The sequence below is a fragment of the Triturus cristatus genome, chromosome 1_2, assembly GCF_964204655.1.
Source record: "Triturus cristatus chromosome 1_2, aTriCri1.1, whole genome shotgun sequence".
NCBI classification, from domain to species: Eukaryota; Metazoa; Chordata; class Amphibia; order Caudata; family Salamandridae; genus Triturus; species Triturus cristatus.
This window is the reverse complement of record NC_140580.1, coordinates 1,003,365,967-1,003,389,396: the sequence shown is the minus strand read 5'-3', so window position 1 is coordinate 1,003,389,396 and position 23,430 is coordinate 1,003,365,967. Positions and strand designations below refer to the sequence as shown.

Below are 23,430 nucleotides of genomic sequence, written 5' to 3'. Positions count from 1 at the left end.
GTTATAATGTAACCAGATTTGGTGAGGAAAATTGTAATTGCTTAGTAAAACAGTCACTGACATAGCAAGATGGTATGGCTCTTGTATAAAATATGCATGAACAGGTACACAACAGACCGGTACAAATGCACAGGTAGATCATAACACAGGACAATGTCATCCATTTTAAGGACGCCCAGCTTACATAAATGTGTACAGTCCACTGGGGGGAGGTGAGGGAGCACTGATCGTTGTGCATAAGATGAACACTACGGGGCAGATCTAGGGAGATGCGTCATGTTGTAAAGCCCTGCGTCATATTATACCTACGTCAGGTATAATGTATGCAGGGTGGGCGTTCCCACGCAGGAAGGCCTCGTAAAAGTGACTCAGTGAAATCTACAAGATTTCACTACGCCACTTTTAGAATGCCACTGCGTCAAAATCTTACGCCTGCTTCAAGCAGGCGTAAGTAGTGACGCAGTGTAGTGGGAATAGGCCTCAACACGCATTGCTGGAGTTGCGTCGTGCTTGTGACACGACTCCAGCAATGCATGACTTTTCTGCCAACAGATGCGTCAGAATTTCTGACGCATCCGTCAATCCTTGCGCCATAGTTCACCGAATTGTAAATACGGCGCATCTATGGTGGCGCAAGGGTTTCTAAGGGTGGCGCAGGGAAAGTGACGCATCTGTACAGATGCGTCACTTTCTTGTAAATCTGCCCCAGAATTTCTTGCATCAGAGGAGGATGTGCAGTTCAGGGTCACAGGGTGATTACAATGATTGCACATGATTATGTGCAATAGGAGAGCTGTGTTGCTGTAGCCCAGGTCAAGTGTGACACCATCAGCCAGTTTGAATTTTTTCGCCAGCAACATTTTGCATACTGGGATTTTTAAGAATGTGCTTATTAATGTAAAGACAGATACACAAGTCTTCAAAATGTGAATTTCTAAAGGCCCAAAAATACAAGTGTCTGAAAAACATGTCCAAAAAGCACGTGGCATATGCCACTTTGCAGCTACAAACATGGCCGGATAGATGAAAACAAAAAAGGTGTATTTTCTCCTTACAATAATTTGAAATACGTGTTTTTCTGAAAATATATGTTCCAGTCTGAACAAAAAAGTTTCTTTAAAATAACTCCCACTGCTTGCTGCTCCCTTCAAATCGCCCCCTCCCCTTTATTCTTCGTCCCTTCATCAGTTCCTCCTTCTCGTTTCTGGTTGAACTTAGGCACTTTTTCATTTTGGATTCTCCATCTCAGTTCTTGCTGGCCTTCTCACACACGGAGGTTTCTTCACAGATTTTGTGTATTGTGCATACCAACCGGCAGAAAATGCTCGATAATTTACTGATTTCCTGCATATGTGTTTTTTTAAAGTCACAGAATATGCGTAATATTTCAATTTAAACTGACTTCTGGCCAGTAGTCCGTCTTCTGTTTAACTTACGGTCTTGCCCACAGCTCTTATGACACTGACTCCACATGTGCGCTGTTCGCTGCCCTACTCTTCCTGGTTTTGTTTGTTATCACACAATGTCCATGTGGCTTCACCCTAACCTTTTGTAGACACATGTTCCATTGCTTGCTTCCAGTCGCTTATTCAAATTGCAAGTGATCCATCCTTAGGCTTTGCTCAAGCATTTCATTGACTGCTAATCTTCAACCACCAAAGAAAACAAGCATTTGCAATGCAATCGGTCTCGCCTTTGACACCTTATAAGTATTTAGCAGTCCAGCACATTATCAAAATTATTGCACTATAGCCTCAGTCACACGTAAATTCAGCACAATGACAAGCCCAGCTGATGGTAATCACCACAGCACAGGGAAGACCCAACGATTTCTGGTGATTATTATGTATATATTTTTTTAATGTGTCAATATCAAAAAGAGGGTGAGAAATTTTGCAGGCTAGTTCACTTCCCCTACAAAATCAATATATTAACAAGAACTTGCCTTCACATGTAAAGTGCACACTCAAGAACCATCAAGAATCAACCCTCTACCATGTGTGGTTTTCATGCCAAGCACCACACTAGAGTTGTACCACTGTTCAGCATGGGTGCACTTTCACCATAGAACATTAGCAATTGCAAAACAACTTCCGGAGTATGCAGAAATAGGAAAGACATGCCATGCTTTCCACATCTGTGTTGAAGTAAACTGATTCCAAATGTTTTTTATGCAGCAACCACACCATTTACCATAATGTGTTGATAGTCCAATAAACATGAAGTATGCGGGCACGACAATTCCAATGTTCTCACATTTTTTCTCTCTCATTTAAGGTTTTCTTTCCAAAGTCAGAGGAATTGTGTTAAAAGTGATTGGAAGCACATGAATATATAAGACAAATATTTCATACATAATATTTTAAGATTAAGCATATTACAATAATTATTATAGGAGACAGTGCACGTCTGAGGTTTTGTACAGGTGAGTAAGAAGCTTATTGCGTCATTATGAGGACCGCATCTTAGTATTTCATACCAATGCCACAGGAAATACCTCTCCTCCCTATAGTAGAGGAGAGGCCTCCCAGGGATCCTGTTCCTGCCGTATAAATTAAGGAAGCCATATTGGGCCCACAGTGCACTTACGGGCAGGGCCACTCGGAGTCCTCCTTTTGTTGCCTTTTTCTATGGTGAATACCCCCCTAACACTAACCCTTAAACAACATGTCACTGATCAGTGTACGTTATTTTTCTTGCTCTTGATTTTTTGCACTAAAGCTTCCGATGGTGTTAAAGGCATTTGTGCAGCAAACAACTCCATTGGGAGCAGAAAAGGCAATACTGCCCTAGGGTCACAGGATCAACGCAATGGAGCCAGCAGCATAATTTACCTTAAATGAAAACCTGTGTGGTCTTGTCTACTGCCGGTGAAATGTTAATGTACACATCTAGCACTTCGCTCCAATGTGGCTGAGAAGTAGCCAACATTGCTAACAATCCAAACTCTAACCTTTATAGGGAGTCACTAATGGACATCTTCAAACAATCAAACATCGCATGACACATGTCCTCAGACGACACACAATTATACTTAAAGATATCCTCCCTAGAGGATGTTGTTCAACTAACTAACACTCTAGTCAACACTCAGTCCTGGCTAGCTCAAAACAACCTCAAGCGGAACTCTCTGAAAACAGAATTCTTATTTTTTCATCCTTACAACAGCCCCACATGCATCCAAGAGTGGCTCAGTCACCTAGACACCCTCAACTGCATGCCCACCATTATTGATTCCTCTAATTCCCTTGGAATACGACTGGACATAAATATGAACATGCTAGCACGTATGAGTGCAACCACATGCATCACATCATTCCAACTCAATCTACTGAGGAACGTAACATCATTCCTGCCATCTCAAGGCTTCAAATGAGCAGTACAATCATTAGTGGTCTCAAGAGTAGAGTATGGATCTGTGAGTCTTTCAGGTCTTCCCAAATCAAGAACTGCTCTACTCAAAGCAACCCTCAATGCTGCAGCTAGATTGGTAACAGGCACTAGACATTTTCACCACGTCTCCCTCACTTAGATCTCTCAAATGGCTCCCTCAAGAGGCCAGAACACATCTAAAAATTGCTTGTCTCACACATAAAGCCTTACACTATAACAAACCAAGGTACCTGGCAGAAAAGATTCAAATTTCAGGAGGCAGCCTCTCCCTCAGAAGCGCAATTCAGGAAACAAAGAACATACACATGCTTTTTTTGTTGAACAAAGGATTTGGAACTCCCTACCACCCAAGGTTTGCTCTAACCCATCAACCCACGTCTGCAAAAAAGAGATTAAAAAGATCCTAATGAACAGATTTCTCTCCTTTAATTAGGGTGAGCCAGTCCACTGGGCATAGTGACCAGCAAAATGACAATGAGTCCACTACAGGGCAGAAGCACACCCACTCCAGTAGAACCCACACAAACATTGCCCACCGGGCACCTGAAACAGATCATACGTAAAGCAGACTCTTGAAATACGATCAGTGAGAAGCCTTCCCATAGACTCATAAACGAATGGCGGTCATTTGAACAATAACTCAGTGACATCATAACTTATCTTACTGAAGTTGGTCTATGGTTTTGCTAAATGTGTTTTTTCTGATTTCAGTATACTCATTCATTTATACAGTGCTCTGATACCCTTGAGTCATGTACGCACTTTATAAAACAGCAAAAATAAAAAAATACAAAATTTAAGCGCCATGAGACAGAGGGTTGACAGACAAATGTGACTGCAGCAGCCACACAATGCATAGAGACACCAGTGTCCCATCACCTTCCTGATGATCACCACTAGCATAATATGAGGCACACCCACGGTGCTATTTACTCACTCTAACAGGACCTGGGCCTTTGTAAATACAGAAGACTTTCACATGAAAGCCAAAGGCAGGCTTCAAATTTACCAAACACAAGATGGACCCTGTGTGGGCTGGATCTGCATATTCCCCTAGAGGTGGAAGTGGGCTCCTGTACCCCCTCATCCTTCACTGCAATGACTCACCCTCTCCAAGAAGAATGCATATCCGAGGGGCCATATACCACGAGTGTGATATCTCTTCGTTCTATTCCTGTCCCTGGATTGCAGTTTCTCATGTGGCACACCCTCTTTCACGGCTGAATATCCTTACTTAGCCCTTTGCCTCTCATCCCCTACTCTCCCTTAACAGAGCTACCTTCATCTGAGGCTCCTCACCGCTACATTACAACCACTGGTCAAGATGTCCATCCATGACAGAAGGACCACACGACGCTTTGACAGCATCCATGTCACACTTTGAAAGCATCTATGTTACGCTTTGATAACATCCATGTTACACTTTGACAGCATCCATGCTACGGTTGGATAACATCCATGTTACACTTACACAATATCCATGTTACGCTTTGATAGCATATATGTACAATTTCAAAATATTTATGTTATGCATTGATAAAATCGATGTTACGCTTACACAACATCCATGCTACGTTTTGATAACATCCATGTTAGGGAAACCAGCGTAGACTGTGCTGACAGTATGTGAATCTTAGACAATTTACAAACATTTTGACAAAAAAGGATTCTTAGTGAACCAAACAGAATTCATTCGTTCGTTCTATTGCGACTCTACCACCCAATAATTCTTTCCTTTCTCCTTTAGCTATTTCTCACAGGCAGTGAGCTTGGACCCCCTCACACTCCTACAATGTAATATGCTGACACAGCCAGTGGGTGTGCCCAGCCCGCGTTGTTACAAGATCAGGTTGATGTCACGGGTCTCCTCCCTCTGGCGCTGTTCTTCTTCTGTGGGAATCAGCCCCGAATTCAATGCAACTTGTGAAGATGGGTCTGGTCTGTCAAAACACATCCTGATGGACATTCTCCTTTTTACAGGTCCTTTCTGGAGCAAATCTCATTTTTTCATTTCCGGGTTATGTGTCCTGGCTCAGACTAATCTCTGAGAGATTTTATTGTCTCTTTGGTTGTGTTTTGTAAATACCTTTGTTCTTTTCATTGCAGATTAGGGTGGTTTAGAGGAGCAACATCTCACAAGCTCATGTCCATGTTTCATTGGTCTCTTCACAGCTGGTATTTAATTTAAGACTGAGCTGTAGTCACTTTTGAGAAATATCAACCAGGGTGCCCCTGTTGAAATCTTGCTGATGGAAATGGTACCTGCATATAGAGAGGGCCACTGGAGTTGTGACAGCAACACAGGACTAGTATAGTGATGTCTCTTCCGACCTTCCTGACAATTCTCCCAGGTTTCCTCCAGTCTCTGTAGCGCTCTCTCCTCGCCGGCTGCATAGGAGACCTCATAAAGCTTGCACGAGAGGACCACGAGCACCTGCAATTGGAAGTTATAGACTGTGAGTATAAAGTGTACTTCAGAATATAGAACTCTCCTAGTAAGAACATTCTGATGGGCTTTATCAAACAGGACGCAATAGCTTTGCACAGTAATACACCAACCCGATCCAATATTTTGGCTTTTTTGCCGACGTGCTGAATTGTCTATAAAATGTCTCATTTCACAAAATGCAAACACATGTTTCTACTGCATTCTGCTGCCACTGGTTCTCCCAATAAGACAAGACAATTGCTTCAAATACAATATTTACTTTTTTCACAAAGTATGGTATGTTGTGTTTTCCAACTTTGTTTATGGCACCAGTGGGCAAGGTGGTCTAAGATGCCACCAGCAGCCCAACATCATGCAGCCACAGTCCTGTGCCCAGACTTGTTGCACATCCCCCTCCACAAGCTCTTCTTTCAATGCCACCATGCCATGTTGGTCAGGCGCAGGAAAGTTAGACTTTCTGTCCCATTTTTCATGGATGACTGTGAGCTCAAGTACTGCAGTAATGGCTGTTATGCACAGGTCATTGAAAAAGCTGTCAACACACAGCTAGCAAACTTTATCGAAGCGAACAAAGTCCTAGACATCTCCCAATCTGGATTCTGTAGCAACCAAAGCACCGAGAACGCCCTTCTCACCATCACTTACAAAATCCGCACCCTCCTCGACTAGGGCCAAACGGCAGCCCTCATCCTTCTTGACCTATCAGCAGCCTTCGACACCGTCTCCCACCACACACCCGCCACCAGACTCCACAACGAAAGGCATCCGATGAAAGGCCCTAGACTGGATACGCTCATCCCTCACAGGCAGAACACAGAGAGTCAGACTCTCGCCCTACCTCTCAGAACCGACATAGACCAGATGCGGAGTACCCCAGGGATCTTCCCTCAGCCCCACCCTCTTCAACATCTACATCGACCACTTAAAACCATCGGCAGAAACCACTGGCTCAACATCGTCTCCTACGCCAATGACACCAAGCTCATCCTCTCCTTCACCAAGGAACTGGAAATCACCAGGCAAAACTTCCAAGAAGGATGAAAGCTGTTGAAGGTGGTGGCATTGGTGGTGGTGGTGATATTGGAACTGGAAATCACCAGGCAAAACTTCCAAGAAGGATGAAAGCTGTTGAAGGTGGTGGCATTGGTGGTGGTGGTGATATTGGTGGTGATGGTGGTATTGGCGGTATTGGTTGTGGCATTGGAGTTGGTGGTATTGGTGGTGGTAGTATTGGTGGTGGTGGTAGTGGTATTGGTGGTGGTGGTGGTATTGGTGGTGGTAGTATTGGTGATATTGGTGGTGGTGGTATTGGTGGTGGTGATGGTATTGGTGGTGGTATTACTGGTGGTATTGTTGGTGGTAATGGTGGTGGTGGTAGTTATTGGTGGGGGTGGTATTGGAGGTGGTATTGGTGGTACTGGTGGTGGTATTGGTGGTGGTATTGGTTTTGTGGTATTGGTGGTGGTGGTATTGGTGGTGGTGGAAGTGGTGGTGATATGGTGGTGGTGGTATGGTACTGGTGAAGTTGGTATTGGTGGTGGTGGTAGTATTGGTGGTGGTGGTAGTGGTGGTGGTGTGGAAAACTATTGGTATTGGTGGTAGTAGTGGTGGTGATATTGGTGGTGGTGATATTGGTGGTGGTGGTAGTATTTGTGGTGGTATTGGTGGTGGTATTGATAGTATGGTATTGATGGTGGTGGTGGTATTGGTGGAAGTAGTGGTGGTGGTATTGTGGTGGTGATATTGGTGCTGTGGTGATGGTATTAGTGGTGGTATTGGTGGTGGTATTATTGGTGGTATTGGTGGTGGTGGTGATATTGGTGGTGGTATTGGTGGTATTGGTAGTGGTGGTATTGGTGATGGTGATCTTGGTGTTGGTATTGGCAGTGGTATTGGTGGTGGTGGTATTAGATTGGTGGTGGTGGTATTGTGGATGGTGGTGGTATTGGTGGTGGTATATTGACTGGTGGTGGTGGTATTGGTGGTGGTGGTATTGGTGGAGGTGGTGGTATTGGTGGTGGTATTGGTGATGACAGTGGTATTGGTGCTGGTGGTGGTGGTTTTGGTGGTGGTGGTGGTGGTATTGATGGTGGTGGTATTGGTGGTGGTATTGGTGTTTGTGGTATTGGTGGTGGTGGTATTGGTGGTGGTGGTATTGGTGGTAGTGGTATTGGTGGTGGTAATATTGGTGGTGGTCGTATTAGTAGCGTGGTAATATTGGTGGTGTAATGGTGGTGGTGGTATTGGGGTGGTGGTATTGGTGCTGGTGATGGTATTAGTTGAGGTGGTAGTGTTGTGGTATTGGTGGTGCTAGTATTGCATTGGTGGTGGTATTGCTGGTGGTTGTATTGGTGGTGGTGGTATTGGTCATGGTGGCATTGGTGGTGGTCCTGGTGGTATGGGTGGTGGTATTGGTGATAGCGGTATTGTTGGTGGTATTGGTGGTAGTGTTATTGGTGGTGGTGGTATTGGTGGTGGTGTTGGTGGTATTGGTGGTGGTATTGGTAGTGGTGGATGTGGTGGTATTGATGATGATGGTGAAATTGGTGTTAGTGGTGGTATTGGTGGTGATGGTGGTATTGGTGGTATCGGTGGTGGCATTGGAGGTGGTGGTATTGGTGGTGGTGGTATTGGTGGTGATATTGGTGGGGTGGTATTGGTGGTGGTGGTATTGGCGGTGATATTGGTGCTGGTGGAATTGGTGGTGGTGATGGTATTGGTGGTATTGGTATTGGTGGTGGTAGTATTGGATTTGTGGTGGTGGTATTGGTGGTGGTGGAATTGGCAGTGGTATAGGTGGTGGTATTGGTGGTGGTATTGGTGGTGGTGGTATTGGTGATATTGATGGTGGTGGTATTAGTGGTGGTGGTATTGGTGGTGGTATTAGTGGTGGTAGTAGTGGTGGCATTGGTACTGGTGGTGGTGGTATTGGTGGTGGTGGTGGTGGTATTGGTGGTGGTGGTTGTATTGGTGGTGGTATTGTTGATGGTGGCATTGGTACTGGTGGTGGTGATATTGGTGGTGGTGGAATTGGCAGAGGTATTGGTGGTGGTATTGTTGGTGGTGGTATTGGTGATATTGGTGGTGGTATTAGTGGTGGTATTGTTAGTGGTATTGGTGGAGGTGGTACTGGTATTGGTGGGGGCATATTGGTGGTGGTATTGGTGGTGGTGGTAGTATTGGTGGTACAGGAGGTGGTATTGGTGGAGCGGTATCGGTGGTGGTGGTATTGGTGGTGTTAGTGGTGGTGATAGTGGTACTGGTATTGGTACTGGTGGTGTTGGAATTGGTGGTGGTGGTATTGGTGGTGGCGATGGTATTGGTGGTAGTATTGGTGGTGGTGGTGATATTGGTGGTGGTGATATTGGTGGTGGTATTGGTGGTAGTAGTGGTGGTGGTGATGGTAGTATTGGTGGTGGTATTGTTGTGGTAGTATTGGTAGTGGTGGTGGTATTGGTGGTAGCAGTGGTGGTGGTGATATAGGTGGTGGTGGAATTGGTGGTGGTATTAGTGGTGGTATTGGTGGTGCTATTGGTGGTGGTGGTGGTATTGGTGGTATTGGGCATGGTGTTATTGGTATTGGTGGTCGTGGTATAGGTCGTGGTGGTATTGGCTGTCATATTGGTGGTGGTGGTATTGGTGGTTGTGATATTGATGGTGGTGATATTGTTGGTGGTATTGGCAGTGTTGGTTTTGGATTGGTGGTGGTGGTATTGGCGGTGGTGGTATTGGAGGTGGTGGTATCGCTGGTAGTGGTATTGGTGGTGGTGTTGGTGGTGATATTTCTGGTGGTGGTATTGGTGGTGGTGGTAGTGGATGTTATTGGTGGATATATTAGTGTTGTTGGTATTGGTGGTGGTGATGGTATTGGTGGTGGTGGTATTGGATTCGCGGTGGTAGTATTGGTGGTGGTGGTATTGATGGTGGTGGTATTGGAGGTGGTGGTATTGCTGGTAGTGGTATTGATGGTGGTGGTATTGGTGGTGGTGGAATTGGCGGTGGTATCGGTGGTGGGTGGTGATATTGGTGGTGGAAGTATTGGTGGTGGTGGTAGTGGTATTGGTGGAGGTGGTGGTACTGGTGGTGATATTGTAGGTTGTGGTATTGGTGGTGGTGGTATTGGTGGTTGTAGTGGTGGTGGTGGTGCTGGTATTCATGGTGATATTGGTGGTAGTGACTGTATTGGTAGTGGTGGTTTTGGTGGTGATATTAGTGGTGGTGGTGGTATTGGTAGTATTTGTAATGGTGGTGGTGGTATTGGTGGTGGTGATATTGGTGGTGGTATTGGCAGTGGTATTGGTGGTGGTGGTGGTATTGGATTGGTGGTGGTGGTATTGGTGGTGGTATTGTGGATGGTGGTGGTATTGGATTGGTGGTGGTGATATTGGTGGGGGTGTAATTGTGGATGGTGGTGGTATTGGTATTGGTGGTGGTATTTTTACTGGTGGTGATGGTATTGCTGGTGGTAATGGTGGTGGTGGTATTGGTGGTGGCAGTGGTATTGGTGCTGGAGGTGGTATTGGTGGTGGTATTGGTGGTGGTGGTGGTATTGGTGGTAGTGGTACTGGTGGTGGTATTGGTGGTGGTGGTATTAGTGGAAATGGTATTGGTGGTGGTAATATTGGTGGTGGTGATGTTATTAGTGGTGGTGGTATTAGTAGAGTGGTGGTATTAGTGGTGGTATTGGTGGTACTGGTGGTGGTATTGGTGGTGGTATTGGTTTTGTGGTATTGGTGGTGGTGGTATTGGTGGTGGTGGTAGTGGTGGTGGTATGGTGGTGGTGGTATGGTACTGGTGAAGTTGGTATTGGTGGTGGTGGTATTGATGGTGGTGGTATTGGTGGTAGTATTGGTGGTGGTGGTAGTGGTGGTGGTGTGGAAAACTAGTGGTATTGGTGGTAGTAGTGGTGGTGATATTGGTGGTGGTGATATTGGTGGTGGTGGTAGTATTTGTGGTGGTATTGGTGGTGGTATTGATAGTATGGTATTGATGGTGGTGGTGGTATTGGTGGAAGTAGTGGTGGTGGTATTGTGGTGGTGATATTGGTGCTGTGGTGATGGTATTAGTGGTGGTATTGGTGGTGGTATTATTGGTGGTATTGGTGGTGGTGGTGATATTGGTGGTGGTATTGGTAGTGGTGGTATTGGTGATGGTGATCTTGGTGTTGGTATTGGCAGTGGTATTGGTAGTGGTGGTATTAGATTTGTGGTGGTGGTATTGTGGATGGTGGTGGTATTGGTGGTGGTATATTGACTGGTGGTGTTGGTATTGGTGGTGGTGGTATTGGTGGAGGTGGTGGTATTGGTGGTGGTATTGGTGATGATGGTGGTATTGGTGCTGGTGGTGGTATTGGTGGTGGCGGTATTATTGGTGCTAGTGGTGGTGGTTTTGGTGGTGGTGGTGGTATTGATGGTGGTGGTATTGGTGGTGGTATTGGTGTTTGTGGTATTGGTGGTGGTGGTATTGGTGGTGGTGGTATTGGTGGTAGTGGTATTGGTGGTGGTAATATTGGTGGTGGTCGTATTAGTAGAGTGGTAATATTGGTGGTGTAATGGTGGTGGTGGTATTGGTGCTGGTGATGGTATTAGTTGAGGTGGTAGTGTTGTGGTATTGGTGGTGCTAGTATTGCATTGGTGGTGGTATTGGTGGTGGTGGTATTGGTCATGGTGGCATTGGTGGTGGTCCTGGTGGTATGGGTGGTGGTATTGGTGATAGTGGTATTGGTGGTATTGGTGGTGGTGGTATTGGTGGTAGTGTTATTGGTGGTGGTGGTATTGGTGGTGGTGTTGGTGGTATTGGTGGTGGTATTGGTAGTGGTGGATGTGGTGGTATTGATGATGGTGGTGAAATTGGTGTTAGTGGTGGTATTGGTGGTGATGGTGGTATTGGTGGTATCGGTGGTGGCATTGAAGGTGGTAGTATTGGTGGTGGTGGTGGTATTGGTGGTGATATTGGTGGGGTGGTATTGGTGGTGGTGATGGTATTGGTATTGGTGGTGGTAGTATTGGATTTGTGGTGGTGGTATTGGTGGTGGGGGAATTGGCAGTGGTATAGGTGGCGGTATTGGTGGTGGTAATGGTGGTGGTGGTATTGGTGATATTGGTGGTGGTGGTATTGGTGGTGGTGGTATTGGTGGTGGTATTAGTGGTGGTAGTAGTGGTGGCATTGGTACTGGTGGTGGTGGTATTGGTGGAATTGGCAGTGGTATTGGTGGTGGTATTGGTGGTGGTGGTGGTATTAGTGATGGTGGTGGTGGTTGTATTGGTGGTGGTATTGTTGATGGTGGCATTGGTACTGGTGGTGGTGATATTGGTGGTGGTGGAATTGGCAGAGGTATTGGTGGTGGTATTGGTGGTGGTATTGTTGGTGGTGGTATTGGTGATATTGGTGGTAGTATTAGTGGTGGTATTGTTAGTGGTATTGGTGGAGGTGGTACTGGTATTGGTGGGGACGTATTGGTGGTGGTATTGGTGGTGGTGGTAGTATTGGTGGTACAGGTGGTGGTATTGGTGGAGCGGTATCGGTGGTGGTGGTATTGGTGGTGTTGGTGGTGGTGATAGTGGTACTGGTATTGGTACTGGTGGTGTTGGTATTGGTGGTGGTGGTATTGGTGAAGGCGATGGTATTGGTGGTAGTATTGGTGGTGGTGGTGATATTGGTGGTGGTATTGGTGGTAGTAGTTGTGGTGGTGATGGTAGTATTGGTGGTGGTATTGTTGTGGTAGTATTGGTAGTGGTGGTGGTATTGATGGTAGCAGTGGTGGTGGTGATATAGGTGGTGGTGGAATTGGTGGTGGTATTAGTGGTGGTATTGGTAGTAGTATTAGAGGTGGTATTGGTGGTGCTATTGGTGGTGGTGGTGGTATTGGTGGTATTGGGCATGGTGGTATTGGTATTGGTGGTCGTGGTATAGGTCGTGGTGGTATTGGCTGTCATATTGTGGTGGTGGTATTGGTATTGGTGGTTGTGATATTGATGGTGGTGATATTGTTGGTGGTATTGGCAGTGTTGGTTTTGGATTGGTGGTGGTGGTATTGGCGGTGGTGGTATTGGAGGTGGTGGTATCGCTGGTAGTGGTATTGGTGGTGGTGTTGGTGGTGATATTTCTGGTGGTGGTATTGGTGGTGGTGGTAGTGGATGTTATTGGTGGATATATTAGTGTTGGTGGTATTGGTGGTGGTGATGGTATTAGTGGTGGTGGTATTGGATTTGCGGTGGTAGTATTGGTGGTGGTAGTGGTGGTATTGATGGTGGTGGTATTGGAGGTGGTGGTATTGCTGGTAGTGGTATTGGTGGTAATGGAATTGGCGGTGGTATCGGTGGTGGGTGGTGCTATTGGTGGTGGAAGTATTGGTGGTGGTGGTAGTGGTATTGGTGGAGGTGGTGGTACTGGTGGTGATATTGTAGGTTGTGGTATTGGTGGTGGTGGTATTGGTGGTTGTAGTGGTGGTGGTGGTGCTGGTATTCATGGTGATATTGGTGGTAGTGACGGTATTGGTGGTGGTGGTTTTGGTGGTGATATTAGTGGTGGTGGTGGTATTGGTAGTATTTGTAATGGTGGTGGTGGTATTGGGGGTGGTGATATTGGTGGTGGTATTGGCAGTGGTATTGGTGGTGGTGGTGGTATGGGATTGGTGGTGGTGGTATTGGTGGTGGTATTGTGGATGGTGGTGGTATTGGATTGGTGGTGGTGATATTGGTGGGGGTGGTATTGTGGATGGTGGTGTTATTGGTATTGGTGGTGGTATTTATACTGGTGGTGATGGTATTGCTGGTGGTAATGGTGGTGGTGGTATTGGTGGTGGCAGTGGTATTGGTGCTGGAGGTGGTATTGGTGGTGGTATTGGTGGTGGCAGAGGAATTGGTGGTGGTATTGGTGGTAGTGGTACTGGTGGTGGTATTGGTGGTGGTGGTATTAGTGGAAATGGTATTGGTGGTGGTAATATTGGTGGTGGTGATGTTATTAGTGGTGGTGGTATTAGTAGAGTGGTGGTATTGGTGGTGGTATTGGTGGTGTAATGGTAGTGGTTGTATTTGGGGTGGTGGTATTAGTTGTGGTGGTGGTATTGGTGGTGGTGGTAGTATTGTTTTATTGGTATTGGTGGTGGTGGTATTGGTGGTTGTATTGGTATTAGTGGTGGTGGTATTGGATTGGTGGTGGTGGCATTGGTGGTCGTGGTATTGGTGATGTTGGTATTGGTGGTGGTATTGGTCATTGTGGCATTGGTGGTGGTCCTGGTGGTATTGGTGGTGGTGGTGGGATTGGTGGTAGTGGTATTGTTGGTGGCATTGATGGTGGTGGTATTGCTGAAAGTGGTATTGTGTGGTGTTGGTAGTGGTATTGTTGGTGGTGGATGTGGTGGTATTGAAGGTTGTGGCATTGGTGCTGGTGGTGATATTGGTGGTGATGGTGGTATTGGTGGTATCGGTTATGGCATTGGCGGTGGTGGTATTGGTGGTGGTAGTATTGGTGATGGTGGTATTGGTGGTGGTGATGGTATTGGTAGTGGTAGTATTGGTGATATTGGTGTTGGTGGTATTGGTGGTGGTATTAGTGGTGGTATTGGTGGTACTAGTGGTGGTATTGGTGGTGGTGGTAGTGGTTTTGTGGTATTGGAGGTGGTGGTATTGGTGGTAGTGCTAGTGGTGCTGGTATGGTACTGGTGAAGTTGGTATTGGTGGTATTGGTGGTGGCATTGGTGGTAGTATTGGTGGTGATATTGGTTGCATTGGTGGTGGTATTAGTGGTGGTTTTGGTGGTGGTATTGATGGTGGTGGTATTGGTAGTTGTGGTGGTATTGGTGGTTGTAGTGGCGGTGGTGGTATTGGTGATGGTGATATTGGTGCTGGTGGTGGTGATATTAGTGATGGTATTGGTGGTGGTGATATTGGTGGCGGTGGTGGTATTGGTGGTATTGGTCATGGTGGTATTGGTATTGGTGGTGGTGGTATTGGTGGTGGTGGTATTAGTGGTGGTGGTGGTTTTGGTATTAGTATTGGTGGTGGTGGTGGTGATCTTGATGGTGGTATTGTCAGTGGTATTGGTGGTGGTGATATTGGATTGGTGGTGGTGGTTGTATTGGTGGTGGTGGTAAGGTGGTGTTGGTGGTGGTATTGGTGGTGGTATTGGTGCTGGTGGTGGCATTGGTGGTGGTGGTGTAATTGGTGCTGGTGGTGCTATTGGTAGTGGTTTTTGTGGTGGTGGTATTGATTGTGGTGGTGGTATTGGTGGTGGTATTGGTGGTTGTGGTATTGTTGGTGGTGGGACTGGTGGTGGTATTGGTGGTGGTGGTATTGGTGGTAGTGATATTGGTGGTGCTAATATTGGTGGTGGTGGTGTTTTTACTGGTGGTGGTATTAGTAGAGTGGTAATATTGGTGGTGGTAATGGTGGTGGTGGTATTGGGGGTGGTGGTGGTATTAGTTGTGGTGGTGGTATTGGTGGTGGTGGTATTGGTGGTGTTATTGGTATTGGTGGTAGTATTGGTGGTGGTAGTTTTGGATTGGTGGTGGTGGTGGTATTGGTGGTGGTTATATTGGTGGTGGTGATATTGATGATGTTGGCATTAGTGGTGGCATTGGTCGTGGTGGCATTGATCGTGGTGGCATTGGTGGTGGTCCTGGTGGTATGGATGGTGATATTGGTGTTAGTGGTATTGTTGGTGGCATTGTTGGTGGTATTGGTGGGGGTGGTATTGGTGGTAGTGGTATTAGTGGTGGTGGTGGTATTGGTAGTGGTGGATGTGGTGGTATTGGTGGTATCGTGGTGGCAATGGAGGTGGTGGTATTGGTGTTGGTGGTTTTGGTGGTGATATTGGTGGGGTTGGTATTGGTGGTGGTAGTGGTGGTGGTGGTGGCATTGGTATTGTTGGTGGTGGAAGTGGTGGTGGTATTGGTACAGGTGGTGGTGGTATTGGTGGTGGTGGAATTGGCAGTTATATTGGTGGTGGTATTGGTGGTATTGGTGATAATGGTGGTAGTGATATTGGTGGTGGTGGTATTGGTGGTGGTATTAGTGATGGTATTGTTGGTGGTGGTATTGGTGGTGATGGTACTGGTATTGGTGGTGTATTAGTATTGGTGGTGGTATTGTTGGTACTGGTGGTGGTATTGGTTGTGGAGGTATTGATGGTGAGGTATTGGTGGTGGTGGTATTGGTGGTGGTGGTAGTAGTGCTGGTATTGGTACTGGTGGTGTTGGTATTAGAGGAGGTGGTATTGGTAGTGGTATTGGTGGTACTGGTGGTGGTGGTATTGCTTTTGTGGTATTGGTGGTGGTATGGTACTGGTGAAGTTGGTTTTGGGGGTGGTAGTATTGGTGGTGGTGGTGGTATTGGTGGTGGTGATATTGATGGTGGTGGTATTGATGATGGTGGTAGTGGTGGTGGTATTGGTGGTGGTGATATTGGTGGTGGAATTGGTGGTGGTGGTATTAGTGGTGGTATTGGTGGTGGTATTGATGGTGGTGGTTCTATTGATTATAGTAGTGGTGGTGGTGGTGATATTGGTGGTGGTGGTATTGGTGATGGTATTTGTGGTGGTATTGGTAGTTGTTTTAGTGGTATTGGTGTTGGTATTGGTGGTGGTGGTGGCGGTGGTGGTGGTATTGGGCGTGGTGGTATTGGTGGTGGTGGTATAGGTGGTGGTGGTATTGGTAGTGGTGGTGGTGGTGGTATTGGTATTGGTGTGGTGATATTGTTGGTGGTATTGGCAGTGGTGGTATTGGATTGGTGGTGGTGGTTTTGTTGGTGGTGGTATTGGAGGTGGTGGTATTGGTGGTGGTGGTATTGGTGGTGGTGGTAGCATTGGTATTGGTCGTATTGGTGGTGGTGCAATTGGAGGTGGTATCGGTGGTGGGTGGTGCTATTAGTGGTGGTATTTGTGGTGGTAGTATTGGTGGCGGTGGTAGTGGTATTGTTGGTGGTGGTGGTATTGGTGGTGATTTTGGTGGTTGTGATATTGCTGGTGGTGGTATTGGTGGTGGTATTGGTGGTGGTATTGGTGGTGGTGGTATTGGTGGTTGTGGTACTGGTGGTGGTATTGGTGGTGGTGGTATTGGTGGTGGAGGAATTGGTGGTAATGTTATTGGTGGTGGCAAAATTGGTGGTGGTGGTGTTATTAGTGGTGATGGTATTAGTAGAGTGGTGGTATTGGTGGTGGTAATGGTAGTGGTTGCATTGGTGGTGGTGGTGGTATTAGTTGTGGTGGTGGTATTGGTGGTGGTGGTAGTGTTGTTTTATTGGCATTGGTGGTGGTGTTCATATTGGTGGTGGTATTGGTGATGGTAGTATTGGATTAGTGGTGGTGGTATTGGTGGTACTGGTGGAGGTATTGGTACTGGTGGCATTGGTTTTGTGGTATTGGTGTTGGTGGTGGTATGGTACTGGTGAAGTTGGTATTGGTGGTGGTGATATTGGTGGTGGTGATGGTGGTATTGGTGGTAGTATTGGTGGTGGTGGTGGTATTGGTGGTGGTGATATTGGTGGTAGTAGCCGTGGTGATATTGGTGGTGGTTTTATTGGTGGTGGTTGTATTAGTGGTGGCATTGGTGGTGGTGTTGATGGTGGTGATATTGGTGGTGGTGGTATTGGTGGTGGTGATATTGGTGCTGGAGGTGGTGGTATTAGTGGTGGTATTGGTGGTGGTATTAGTGGTGGTACTGGTGGTGGTATTGGTGGTGGTGGTATTGGGGGTGATGTTGGTGGTTGTGGTATTGGTGGTGGTGATGGTATTGGTGGTATTCGTATTGGTAGTGGTGGTATTGGATTGGTGGTCATAGTATTGGTGGTGGTATTGGTGGTGGTGATATTGGTGGTGGTATTGGCAATGGTATTGGTGGTGGTGGTGGTATTGGCAGTGGTGGTATTGTGGATGGTGGTTGTATTGGATTGGTGGTGGTGGTATTGGTGGGGGTGGTATTGTGTATTGTGGTGGTATTGATATTGGTGGTCAATTTTTACTGGTGGTGGTGGTATTGGTGGTGGTAATGGTGGTGGTTGTATTGGCGGTGGTGGTATTGGTGGTGGTGGTATTGGTGGTGGCAGTAGTATTGGTGCTGGTGGTGGTACTGGTGGTGGTATTGGTGGTGGCGGTGGTATTGGTGCTGGTGGTGGTATTGGTGGTGGTGGTACTGGTGGTGGTGGTATTGGTGGTGGTATTGGTGGTGGTTGTATTGGTGGTAGAGATATTGGTGGTAATGTTATTGGTGGTGGTAATATTGGTGGTGGTGGTGTTATTAGTGGTGATGGTATTAGTAGAGTGGTGATGTTGGTGGTGGTATTGGTGGTGGTAATGGTAGTGGTTGAATTGGTGGTGGTGGTATTAGTTGTGGTGGTGGTATTGGTGGTGGTGGTAGTGTTGTTTTATTGGCATTGCTGGTGGTGGTATTGGTGGTGGTATTCGAATTTGTGGTGGTATTGGTGGTGGTAGTATTGGATTGGTGGTGGTGGTATTGGTGGTAGTGGTATTGGTGATATTGGAATTGGTGTTGGTATTGGTCATGGTGGCATTGGTGATGGTCCTGGTTGTATTGGTGGTGGTATTGGTGGAAGTGGTATTGTTGGTGGTATTGGTGGTAATGGTATTGGTGATAGTGGTATTGTGTGGTGGTGGTGGTATTAGTGGTGCTGTAGGTGGTGGTATTGGTGGTGGTGGATGTGGTGGTATTGATGGTGTTGATATTGGTGGTGATGGTGGTATTGGTGGTATCGGTTGTGGCATTGGAGGTGGTGGTATTGGTGGTGGTAGTATTTGTGGTGGTTGTAGTTGTATTGGTGGTGGTGGTGGTATTGGTGGTGGTAGTATTGGTGGTGGTGGTATTGGTGGTGTTATTAGTGGTGGTATTGTTGGTGGTGGTATTGGTGGTGGTGGTACTGGTATTGGTAGTGGTGGTATTGGTGGTGGCATTGGTTGTACTGGTAGAGGTATTGGTGGTGGTGGTATTGGTTTTGTGGTATTGGTGTTGGTGGTATTGGTGGTGGTATGGTACTGGTGAAGTTGGTATTGGTGGTGGTATTGGTGGTGGTGATGGTGGTATTGGTAGTAGTATTGGTGGCAGTGGTGGTGGTAGTGGTGGTGGTGGTATTGGTGTTAGTAGCAGGGGTAATATTGGTGGTGGTGTTATTGGTGGTGGTTGTATTAGTGGTGGCATTGGTGGTGGTGTTGGTGGTGATGATATTGGTGATGGTGGTGGTATTGGTGGTAGAGATATTGGTGCTGGAGGTGGTGGTATGAGTGGTGGTATTGGTGGTGGTATTAGTGGTGATATTGGTGGTGGAGGCAATATTCGTGGCGGTGGTGGTATTGGTGGTATTGGTATTGGTGGTGGTGGTATTGGTGGTGGTATTAGTGGTAGTATTGGTGGTGGTGGTATTGGTGGTGCTGATCTTGGTGGTGGTATTGGCAGTGGTATTTGTGGTGGTGGTATTGGATTAGTGGTGGTGGTGTTATTGTGGATGGTTGTGGTATTGGTGGTGGTGGTGGTATTTTTTCTGGTGGTGTTGGTGAAGTTATTGGTGGTGGTGTTATTGGTGGTGGTGGTATTGCTGGTGGTGGGGGTATTGGTGCTGGTGGTGGTATTGCTGGTGGCAGTGGTATTGGTGCTGGTGGTGGTTTTGGTGGTGGTATTGTTGGTGGTGGTGGTATTGGTGGTTGTGGTATTGGTGGTGGCGGTATTGGTGGTGGTGGTGGTATTAGTTGTGGTGGTGGTATTGGTGGTGGTGGCGGTAGTATTGTGGTATTGGTGGTGGTGGTTTTGGTGGTATTATTGGTATTGGTAGTATTGGATTGGTGGTGGTGGTATTGGTGGTGGTGTATTGGTGATATTGGTATTGGTGGTGGTATTAGTGGTAGTGGTATTGTTGGTGGTGTGTTGGTGGTGGTGGTATTGGTGGTGGTATTAGTGGTGTTATTGGTGGTGGATTGTTGGTGGTGGTGGTACTGGTATTGGTAGGGGTGGTATTGATGGTGGTATTGGTGGTACTGGTGGTGGTACTGGTGGTGGTGGTATTGGTGGTGGTATGGTACTGGTGAAGTTAGTATTGGTGGTGGTATTGGTGGTGGTGGTGGTGGTATTGGTGGTAGTAGCAGTGGTGCTATTGGTGGTGGTGATATTGGTGGTGGTTGTATTAGTGGTGGTATTGGTAGTGGTATTGGTGGTGATATTGATGGTGGTGGTATTGGTAGTGGTATTGGTGGTAGTAGTGGTGGTGGTGTATTGGTGGTGATGATATTGGTGCTGGTGGTGGAGGTATTAGTGATGTATTGGTAGTGGTATTAGTGGTGGTATTGGTGGTGGTATTGGTGGAGGTGGTGATATTGGTGGCGGTGGTGGTATTGGTGGTATTGGTGGTATTGGTGGTGGTATTAGTGGCGGTGGTGGTATTGGTATTGGTGGTGATGGTATTGGTGGTGCTGATCTTGGTAGTGGTATTGGCAGTGGTATTGGTGGTGGTGGTATTGGATTGGTGGTGGTGGTGGTATTGGTGGTGGTGGTATTGTGGATCGTGGATGGTGGTGGTATTTTTACTACTGGTGGTGGTGGTATTGGTGGTTGTGGTATTGGTGGTGATGGTACTGGTGTTGGTATTGGTGGTGGTGGTATTGGTGGTAGTGGTATTGGTGGTGGTAATATTGGTGGTGGTGGTGTTATTACTGGTGGTGGTATTAGTAGAGTGGTAATATTGCTGGTGGTAATGGTGGTGGTGGTATTGGGGTGGTGGTATTGGTGGTGGTATTAGTTGTGGTAGTGTTGTGATATTGGTGGTGTTATTGGTATTGGTGGTGGTAGTATTGGACTGGTGGTGGTGGTATTAGTGCTGGTTGTATTGGTGGTGGTGGTATTGGTGATGTTGGTATTGGTGGTGGTATTAGTGGTGGTATTGGTCGTCGTGGCATTGGTGGTGGTCCTGGTGGTATTGTTGGTGGTATTGGTAGTGGTGGATGTGATGGTATTGATGGTTGTGGTGGCATTGGTGTTAGTGGCGGTATTGGTGGTGATAGTGGTATTGGTGGTATCGGTGGTGGCATTGGAGGTGGTATTGGTGGTGGTGGTAGTGGTATTGGTGGTGGTGTTTGTGGTATTGGTGGTGATATTGGTGGTGGTGGTAGTGGTGGTGGTATTGGTGGTGGTGATGGTATTGGTGGTATTGGTGGTGGTGGTATTGGTGGTGGTGATATTCACGAATATTGCTGGTGGTAGTATTGGTGGTAAATCACACTGAATGGGTGAAAGGTCCCTGGTTGGTAATGGCGCTAGCCCTTTGCCAGTATTATAATGAGTATAAGTTATCTTATGGATGCTCAAGGGAAGAAGGGTCACCCACCCCTCCTAAATCGTAATCACTAGGGATTACACACTGTATTGCATCAAAACCTGAGCACAACCATCAAATCACCTGTCACCTGTCAGGTGGCTTTAGTACAGATGACATGTAACACAGATGTGCTGTTGTCAGCTTCAGCCCATTAGCACAGAATCATGTGCTACCTGGAATTCACATGACTTTTGCTAATTGTCAGACCTAGCACCATTTGCGTGGGTCTACCTTCCATTTTTTTGCTGTTGCCTCCTGTGTTTTTGCTGTGAGTATGCTGGTCTAGATGCTTTGGGCACTTTGCCACTGCTGTTCAGTGCCAAACTGCAAGTGCTCCCTTTGTAAATTGTTGTTATGGATTAGTGATTCCATGATTGGCATATCTGATTTACTTTTCAGACCTTAGTATAGTGTGTGCCCAGGGACTGTAAATCAAATGTAGCTAGTGGGCTGCAGCACTGATTGAGCCACCCACAGAAGCAGCCTGTAAAATGTAACTCTGGCCTGCCATTGCAGAGCCGGTGTGCAGTCTGGGACATGCACACAATTGCTAGTCCCTAAACCTTCCCTTTTCTATATGTTAGCCCCCCCTATGGTAGGCCAAAGGTACCCCTGTGGGCAGGGTGCAGTGTATGTAAAAGGTAGGACAAGCCCTGGTGTGTGTGGCATGTCCTGATAGTGAATTACTGCCATTTTTGTTTTTCCCTATTGCAAGGCTACCTGTTCCCATAGGACAGAATGGGAGTTTGTTTATAACATCTTATAAACATAACTGACCCTAGGAACACGGTAGAAAATAAAGTTTAGTATGCCTGAACTCAGAATGTTAAAATGCATCTTTTAGTGTGGGTGATTTTTACATTCTTTGTTTAAAAATAACACTTTTAGAAAGTAGGTATTTTCTTGCCTGACCATCCAGTGTGCCTCTGCTAGGTTTGTGTATGGCATGTCTGACTTTTGGATGACAGGGGCTGGAGAGGGGCAGTGGCTCCAGAAGTCTAATGAGTCAGGGCTGGGCTGAATGGACCTGGGTCGCATTTAGAGTAGGGGGAGTAGATTTCCTTTCACCTGAAGGGGCCTGGTCTGCCTTCAACAATACTCTCACCACCTCCTGCCAGGAAGCTGCATCAGTGAGGACAGAACTGGTTTTGGCCGGGTACAGACACTCTCTGCCTTCAGAGAACAAAGGATTTAGGGGGCATATGTTGGAAACGATTTTGTAGTCTCAAACGCTGCGATTCACAAAAAAACAGCGTTTGTGAATACAAAATCGCTAAACGCGATACATGAGACATTTTCGCATCGCAATATTAAGGAATCGCTAATTTTGCGATTCCTTAATTTGCGAAGCAACAATTCTGCGAATTTCTGTGCGAATTCTCAAACTGCGACTTTTCAGCTTGCAAAAATCGATATTTGAGAATTTGCAGTTAAAGAAATCGCAATGAAATGTATGACAAAATCGCAAATTGCGAAAAATGAAAATTCACATTTTTGCAAATCGCAATTAACACCAACTACATGCAGGTGGTAACCAGGTGCAAGCTACTTAAACCAGCCCACAATGCTTCAGGTTCTTCCACAATGGCAGCACTATATGTAATAGCCAGGAGGCTGCGAATTCGGGCAGTAGCACAGAGGAGAATGCGACAAGAATGGATCTTCAGACTGTGCGTCACTCGCCAGACTGAAAAGGAGATCCATGAGAAGTACAGGCTGGACCCAAAGACCATTTTCGACCTGATTAAGGAGCTGAAACCCTATCTGGAACACCCAACATGCAGGACCCAAACAATTCCCACCCATTTGTAGGTCCTGTGCTCCCTGCACCGCCTGGCCTCAGGGAGGTTTCAAGGGGTGATAGCAGCGGCAGGTGGGGTCTCACAGAGTGCCCTATCGTGCTTCTTCCGTGCCTTCTTAGATGCAATGCTACAGAGGCTACCACATCACATACACTTCCCCAGCACACAACAGGCATTACAGCAAACAAAATTGGACTTCTACCAGATTGCACGTTTCCCCCACGTTATTGTCTGCATAGATGGGACCCATGTGGCCCTCACCCCCCATCAACAAATAAATATGTCTTCAGAAACCGTAAATCCTACCATTCCCTGAATATACAGGTCGTGTGCAATGCCAAATATATCATCAATGACATTGTAGCTAAATACCCAGGCAGTACTCACGACTCTTTCATCTTTAGACATAGTGGGATACACAGACGTCTGAATGCTGGTGAGTTTGGTGAGGGCTACCTGCTAGGTAAATGCATGG

The 23,430-nt window shown here is 46.6% G+C and overlaps 1 protein-coding gene across 4 annotated transcripts in view; it reads right to left on the bottom strand.

Annotated features, from left to right (window-relative positions):
- Positions 1–1,918: 1,918 nt before the first annotated feature.
- LOC146868580 (glutamine synthetase-like) overlaps positions 1,919–23,430 on the bottom strand; it is a 151,466-nt gene continuing 129,954 nt past the window's right edge. The window contains exon 7 of one of the 4 annotated variants that reach the window (XM_085611528.1): positions 1,919–5,827. In XM_085611528.1, coding sequence (XP_085467654.1) covers positions 5,611–5,827 — 217 coding nt within the window. In that variant the 3' untranslated portion in view covers positions 1,919–5,610. The remainder of the gene's footprint in view (positions 5,828–23,430) is intronic. The other 3 variants (XM_085611509.1, XM_085611499.1, XM_085611518.1) reach the window with 3 other exon arrangements.